This window comes from Carassius gibelio, chromosome B17 (genome assembly GCF_023724105.1).
Source record: "Carassius gibelio isolate Cgi1373 ecotype wild population from Czech Republic chromosome B17, carGib1.2-hapl.c, whole genome shotgun sequence".
NCBI classification, from domain to species: domain Eukaryota; kingdom Metazoa; phylum Chordata; class Actinopteri; order Cypriniformes; family Cyprinidae; genus Carassius; species Carassius gibelio.
Genome location: NC_068412.1, coordinates 20,002,315 through 20,010,700, shown reverse-complemented (window position 1 = coordinate 20,010,700; position 8,386 = coordinate 20,002,315). Strand labels below are relative to the sequence as shown.

Genomic DNA, 8,386 nt, shown 5'->3' with positions numbered 1-8,386 from the left:
TCCCACTTTATGTTACCATTTCTATTACTCATAAATAGACAGAATGAATTTACTGCTGTTTTTTATATGGTCCTGTGCACAACGGTAATTTACCAGTAAAGACTGTATGTGTGAAAGGGGCTACTGAGTGTGTTTGCATGCACAATATTGTCCATTATGTTCATTAAACTGACAATGCATGCAAGTCATGTAAGCAGTTAATGTAAAAGTTTTGAAGTAAAGGTTTTGACATAATCAAATCAATCAAACAATTTTTATTCTCAGTGTTTCTCCAGGTATATATTTAATTGCATTAATTGCAGCTGTAAATCACACATGAAGGTCATGTGAAACATGAAATCTAGGTGAGGGAATCCTCTTTGGTCCTGTATTTGTCCTACATATGACATAAACACTGACACACACATACAGTCACTCAGACACACAACAGCCCTCCCTTGCCCCAAAATCTCAGTGTCCTAAAAACTATTTGTAGCATTTACCCACTCCTCCGTCTCTAGTTCAGTACCCCACTCTCAACCCCCCTCATCATGACCTCTTTCTTTTTCAGCACACCTTTCTCTCAAAAACACTCTCATGTAAACACACACACACACACACACACACACACACACACATGCTGTCTCTCTTTCACAAGGTCTAACACAAGGTTCATCTTCCTCCCTGAAGACTCCTGCTGAGTATATGGCTCAGAGGCAGAAGTCTCTCACAGCTGGACTGGAAAGACAGTGTCTGTGTGTGTTTCAATATCTCTGTCTCTTTCATAGACGGACTAGACTCTAGTGTATTAATAGACAAAGACATTGGCAATAACATGTAGTGTGGCTTATTATTATTATTATAGTTAACTAAAACTAAAACTATATATATATATATATATATATATATATATATATATATATATATATATATACGATATACGATAATAATTAAATTATTAATTATTAAATTATTGTATGACCATACAATCCTACATGTATGTTTGTTATATCACTCTTATAATAAAAAAAATTTCAACTCAAATCATTATTTAATCTCAATTTATTATTTATTTGTTAAGTAGACATTTAATAAGAGGGATGATGTTCATTATAATAAAATACACCCCTACAGGAACAGGGAGATAAAAACCCTGAACTAAAACAGGATACATTATCATTTACATGTATGTAACATATATACATGTATACTTACATTATATAAGAATAAAGGCAACAATAACCATCATGTGAGTCCTTCTATTACACTTAAAGTGTTCATTCCTTCACCCAATCAGGGAGGCTCAAATGTGCATCTTAATAATTTGCCACTAATCGCTTCTTTAATTAAAGTGTTTACCTCTGAGGATTTGGGTTTAAATTGAGATTTTATCCGGGGGACTAGGCCTCCTTTATTTCTCTGTAATTAGACAGCCTAGTTATGCTTCATTGGCCTTTTGAGAGCTTGTTTTTTTAATAGTTCTTTCGAGGAGTTGAATAAAAAAAAACTAACTTTATAATAATTTTTGTTTTCACTTTGTGATCGAACATCAAAAGTTTATATACAGACCACGCTAAAGAGACTAGTAATATATACACATTTGAATAGCATCTTAATTTCTGTACACCACACTTTTGTCTCTATAATGTCTGGCGGACGAGAGAAATAATGATGATGTCACCACATTGACGTGCACAACAGCGCCCTCTCTGGTGGACATCTGATTTACACTCACTATACACAGCATTAGCAGTTCGACAGCGAGGCCACGTGGTGAAACAGAGTGTTGCATCTTTGTATGTGCATGCGTCTACAGACCTTGACAGACCAACACACAAACCAAACATATGTTTTGAACATACCGTGTAATTATAAGTACTGTATGTTTAGTATATTGGAAATTTTGTGGAATTTAAAAACACTCACATGTCAGTAGCACTGAACATCATGAACTGGAAGGCTGCTTCAGTAGGGTCTTTTAGGACAACCTATACAGTGGAACGAGAAATGTTTTTGAACACACTACCAGTGATTCTGTAGCAATGAACAAACTGGAAAAACGTGAAAAATGACGGTACCTGCACAATATTAAATGAACAAACCGCGCAGGCGCACTCACATTCACACGCGTACAGACAACATACTCCCGTTCTTAACCGTCCTGTCATCTGATTGGTTAGTTTGAAGTCCACCGAGCACTCCGATTGGCTGCTTTTGAATTACGTCTACGCGGCCAGTTTGAATCAAGGAACTCGCAGCTCAGTGAGATACACAACATCCTCACGCTCTCTCTGTTCTCAGAGACTTTCATAAAGATATTGGAAGGAAAATAGAAGAGTTTGGTTAATCATCCATATTCGATATAGTTACAGAGAAGGTGAGTTTTAATATATGGAAATGATTGACTGATGTCCAAACTGATTCTGATCCGTTGAGCGTTTTCAGTTTGCTCAGGCCCCCCTGGGAAAAAAAACTCCTGAGCCATTTAACTTCAACATGTACTTTATATTGTATTATAAATTTCAGAATAATCGCTTGATTAATATGGTTTACAGACATCGGTCCAGGATAAAAGCAGATCAGGGTCGTTATTGGTCTTTAAGTTTCTGATGTATCTGGATTTAAAGTGGCCTCGTTTCTTTGGCAGAACATCGATATAAAAAAATTTATAAGCACAAAATTATGAATCATCTGAAATTTCAGTCCATTGCATGATAATGTTTGTTATGTCAAGACTAACATTTGTAAAGGACAGAAATATTCTGCCTTCCATAGCTTATTATGTCGATGTTTATTTACTTTACATACATAGCACCATACATTAGACAGTAAGTTAACTAAACTTGTGTTTAAAATAACATAATCCTGAGTGAGTATATTGAAAAGAAAAAGACACGTTTTTGGAGATACAATATTTTATAGTATCAGAATGTTCAGCTGTTATTAATGTACTTTTTCCATTTTTATCCCTCTCAAAGTATTGAGAAAATGGATGACTATCTGAAGATAGAGAAAATTGGTGAAGGTAAAGTTTAATTTGTCTTTGTGTAGAGTCAGCTGTCTAGTGTTGTCTCCTGGCCTCTTTCTCAGAGTTAGTTTTGAGGCAGAATATGAGAGTCCTTTTTATTTATTTATTTATTTATATATATATATATATATATATATATATATATATATGTATGTCTAATGGAAATCCATATGCATGTTTGTTCCTTAGGTACATATGGTGTGGTATATAAGGGTAGGAATAAAACCACTGGACAAGTGGTTGCTATGAAGAAGATCCGCCTGGAGAGTGAGGAGGAGGGAGTTCCCAGCACCGCTGTCAGAGAAATCTCCCTCCTCAAGGAGCTCCAGCATCCCAACGTTGTACGGTAAGACTGACACATTTATCAAAATTACATATGTACACTACTGTTCAAAAGTTTTTGTTTTTGTAGTAATGTTTTTGAAAAGAGATCTCTTATGCTCACCAGGTGCTGCATTTATTTATTAAATGTGGTAAAAGCAGTAGTATTTTGAAATTATTACAACTCATAATAACTGTTTTATATTTTACTATATTTATAAAATGTAAGTGCAAAAAACAGCTGCTTTGGAAAACTACGGTTTATGGTTTTATCGCTGCTTTATGTGTGGACTAAACTTAGTATTATTTTCTTCCTTGCCTTTTACAGCCTGCTGGATGTATTGATGCAGGAGTCAAAGTTATACCTGGTGTTTGAATTTCTGTCCATGGATCTGAAGAAGTACTTGGACTCCATCCCATCAGGCCAATTCATGGATCCCATGCTTGTCAAGGTGCATTAAATGTTGTGCAATATTAAAACATAAAACCTTAGCATATTTGATTAATAAATGGTGGAGAATTTTAAATCTTTCCTTTACATCACAACTTTTTGAATTAAAAAAGACCCTCAGTATTCAAATTATTTAAAATTCCCTTTTTACCAGCTTAGACCTGTGAAACTGTTGTAGTGTTTAATGGGTCTGCTTTCTATAATACACCACTGTTTGAAGTTTTTATTTTATTTTTTATTAATACTTTTCTTCAGCATTGATGCATTAAATTGATAAAAATCGTACAAAGGTAAAAATATTATAATGTTACAAATATGTTTTCTACATTTTAGTTTAAACTTTCTATTCATCAAAGAAAGATTGCATCTGTTTCCACACAAATAGTAAGCAGCACAACTGTTTTCAACACTTAAATAAGAAATGTTACTTGAGCAGAGCACCAAATCAGCAAACTAGAAAGATTTCCAAAGCATCATGTGACACTGAAGACTGAAACAGTTTTTTCTTTGTTTTAATGATTGTGTACATTCGACACTATTCAGATTACTTTTTTATACTCCAATGTATAAATTACTACTTTCCCAGATGTTTTGTATTGATTTATGTCTGGATTGTGCAGTAGGTCTTTCCCTGGAAGTAACTGTACCTTTTATATGTGTGTGTCCTCTCTGTAGAGTTACCTGTATCAGATCCTTGAGGGGATTCTGTTCTGCCACTGTCGCAGGGTTCTGCATCGTGACCTAAAGCCCCAGAATCTGCTGATTGATAATAAAGGTGTGATTAAGCTGGCAGACTTTGGGCTGGCACGTGCCTTTGGAGTCCCAGTCAGAGTGTACACACATGAGGTACATGAGAGTAATTTCTCCTCCTTTCTCAAAACGTTCAGTAAACATCACGCTGATGTGTTTATTCTCACTGTCTGATTGCACAGGTGGTCACTCTGTGGTACAGAGCTCCAGAAGTATTGCTGGGGGCCTCACGTTATTCCACACCAGTAGACGTCTGGAGTATTGGTACCATCTTTGCCGAACTCGCTACAAAGAAACCTCTCTTCCATGGAGACTCAGAAATAGACCAGCTCTTCAGGATCTTCAGGTATACAGACTTCTGTAACAATTTTGATAGTTGCATGCATCCTAAGACTTCCATAATGTATTGGTTACATAATTTGTCTGACAGTATTAAAGGTTTTCAGGGAGCTCAATATTCTGCTCTACGAGTGTATAAAAATATATTGATATTTAATATTAAGGTAACCCTTTACAATAAGGTTCCATTAGTTAGTGTTAATGTAGCCTATTAACTAACATGAACAATACAGTTATTACAGTATTTATTATTATTATCTTTTCTAATGTTAGTTCATGAGAATGGTTGTTCACTGTTAGTTCACGTTAATCCAGAGTGCATTTACTGTTGATTGTAATAGTAAATGTTGAAATGAACATTAATTAAGATTAATATATGCTAAAGAAGTATTGTTTATACGTTCATGTTAACTAAAGTTGTTAATTAATGAACATTATTGTCATGTTACTAATATTATGAATTCTTTCCAATTTTATTGTTACTTTCAGTAAAAAAAAAAATGTAGGTTTTTTTTTTTTTTAGTATCATTACAATTTTGTTATATTAAAAAGTCTTACAAAATTACTTTGTTTAATAAAATAATAAATTATCATTACAAAGCATTTTCGCTTTCGGTTTTTGGCCAAGTGCATCCAGAATTTTCATTTTGGTACACCCTTCAAGATTTTTTTAATGTATTGGCATGTTAATGTTTAAATATTGGATACTTATGCTTGCTCTCTTACCCTCTTTTTACATTTATTTAATTATATTTGTCACTTTAAGTCACTAAAATTTAGGGGTGCACCGGTTGACCGGCCATAAATTGGAACCAGCAGGTTTTTGCTTAAAATACAATATCAGCAATCAGACTGTTTTTGGTCCTTTTTTTTCGGCCGATTTTTTTTTCGGAAGTGCACCCGCGTGCACACATGACATTTTAATCATTCGCTATGTCATTTGTGTGGAAGTATTTTGAAATCTGTGCTCAGGAAATGGACAGCCGTTCAGCTTGTGCAGGCCGTGTACAGATACAGTACACTCATGCAATTACACAACAGTACGATCGCGTCAATTTAATGAGCACCTGCTAAAAAGTGTTTAAAAACTTCATAACTCAGAATATTAATATCAGTGTACTATACAATACTGTGAAACTACAACCAGCTACTTGAAAACCAATGAGATGTTTTATTTATATCTAGGACTCTTGGAACCCCTAACAATGAGGTCTGGCCAGATGTTGAGTCGCTGCCAGATTATAAGAATACCTTCCCAAAGTGGAAATCTGGGAATCTGGCCAGTACTGTGAAAAACCTGGACAAGAACGGCATTGACCTGCTCACGGTAAAACGGCATCCTAACATACTGGTGTCCTACTTACCTGCTTGGTTTTGTCTCTTTCTTTCCTCACATATTCATTTTTATTTTGTCTTTTTGTTTAGAAAATGCTGATTTATGACCCTCCTAAGCGGATCTCAGCACGGCAAGCAATGACACATCCATATTTTGACGATTTAGACAAGAGCACTCTTCCAGCCAGTAACCTGAAGATATAGACTTCAGTTCTAAAGCAATGGAAGCTTAGTCTTTTGACATGCAATAATTAACCTTTTGCTCATTTGTTTATTGGGTGGCTTTTGTACTTTTCTACTTTTTCTACTTTTGTTTTGTCTTTTTGTATGTCTTTTTCCTATCCTGTTTTATGTTTCATCAAACACCCGTTTGTAAATAAAACATATATATTTTTTGTGGACCCAAAGTGGCATATTACAAAGGTAAACTGTTCATAATAAAGAGCACTTTGTAAAATCCCATCATGGACTGAAGTTTTCTGTTTCCATGTACATTAATACATTATATTAATTGTATCCTCTGCAGTGAATGGGTGCCGCCAGAACAAGAGTCCAGAAACAGCTGCTAAAAACATAACAATAAAACACATTTATACGAGAGTCCGTCAGTTAACATTTTGTAATGTAAAATGCTGTGTGTTTATAAAAAAAACTGTTCTTCCGTTAAGGCGTATGAACTCTTAAACTGAAATTTCTGGCCGAAAAACTAGTCCATAATAACATATTCTGCCCCCATTTATTTTTTTTATTTTTGTATTTTTATTTTGAATTTGATTTCTAAATTTCGAACAAAACCCAATTGACATTTAAGTTTTTTGTTTTTTGTTTTTTTTTTGGTCTGTTTTTGCTTTTAAACAGTACTTGATCTGTGCTTATTTCTTCTAATTCAGATGACTTTTTCCACTTGAGAAACCAATATTATGGATAGAGGACTCTATTATGGACTGGAGTCTGATGGCACCCATTCACTCCCAGTGGTAAGTAAGGGATGAGGAAAGTAATGCTAAATGTTTCCTAAACAAACTCACCTACATCTTGATTGGATGGCTTGAGGGTCATTCAATTCTAAGCAAATTTTGATTTTTGGATCAAATATTCTTTTAATAAGTGACGTGATGTGGCCAAGTATGGTGACCCATACTTGGAATTAGGGCTCTGCATTTAACCCATCCAAAGTGGCACAAGACTCAAACCCGCAACTTTTGGTTTACGAGTCCAACTCCCCAACCAATCGGCTTTTTATTAAAGATGATGTGTACATTTGACCTGTTCATGCATTTCACTGGAATTGAACCCATAACTTTGGTGCTAGTGGCGCCATGATTTACTTTTTTTCAGCTACAGGAACATAAAATAACCAGTAAGTGAGACAATTTTGTAGACAAAATATTATTTCCATAAAAAAAGTACTTGTCTGTAAAAAGAATGTAGAAAAGTCCCAACTTTGAGAGTGTGGTCTGGTTAGAACATCTTGACCTGACCTGTAATGAGCTCAGTGTTTGATTTCCAACACTGTTTGATCATTAGTAACGAACTAGAATTCTGCAGTGCAGTGAAAGTAAGTGTTGGACACTCAACCCATTCAGTCGTCTTTCAGAATGAAAGCATACTATTCTCTTGCTTTCTGGGTTTTCCAGTAAGTTTCCCATAGCGTTTGCCAGAAAAATACAAAGAAAATGTCATCCCAAGGCATTTGGTACTATTGCTTCATTACTTCTTTTCTTTCTCCATGTCTACTCTGTAAAGTGTTAAATACTGTTTCTTTGCAGACCACATCATGTGTCATGTAATATTAATGATGTTTTTTTTTCTGAAATAGTTTCTTTGTTTAAACAGTGAACAAGTGATTGAGTGTGTGTAAGCTTGCTTTATACTCACTCCAAAGACATCTCTCTAATCATGATTGCACAGCAAGCTCTACATGACTTTGTGTACATAACTTGGCCCCTTTTTGAACAGGTCACAAAAAAAATTTGAGAATAAAAAGAATAATTCGCTATTTTAACTAACCAGTTTATTCTTCAGTACATGACTGTAACCAAAACCTATTATCATATCATACTCTATGAAACTGATGTATTTGTGTATTATCTGTATATTTAGTCAGTTAGGTCAGTCCAACTAGTATTTTTAACTTCTAAGAGCTCTGCAATATAAAGACTTCACAAAGGGTGCTTTAGAGA

At 34.7% G+C, this 8,386-nt stretch overlaps 1 protein-coding gene across 1 annotated transcript; it reads left to right on the top strand.

The window, feature by feature from the left end:
* The first annotated feature begins 2,192 nt into the window (after nucleotides 1-2,192).
* On the top strand, nucleotides 2,193-6,665 carry cdk1 (cyclin-dependent kinase 1). The gene is made up of 8 exons (XM_052579767.1): nucleotides 2,193-2,356; nucleotides 2,958-3,004; nucleotides 3,197-3,353; nucleotides 3,657-3,780; nucleotides 4,455-4,625; nucleotides 4,712-4,875; nucleotides 6,054-6,195; nucleotides 6,294-6,665. Exons 2-8 carry the CDS (start codon nucleotides 2,968-2,970, stop codon nucleotides 6,405-6,407), a joined length of 909 nt encoding a protein of 302 aa, XP_052435727.1. The 5' UTR covers nucleotides 2,193-2,356; nucleotides 2,958-2,967; the 3' UTR covers nucleotides 6,408-6,665.
* Nucleotides 6,666-8,386: the final 1,721 nt, after the last annotated feature.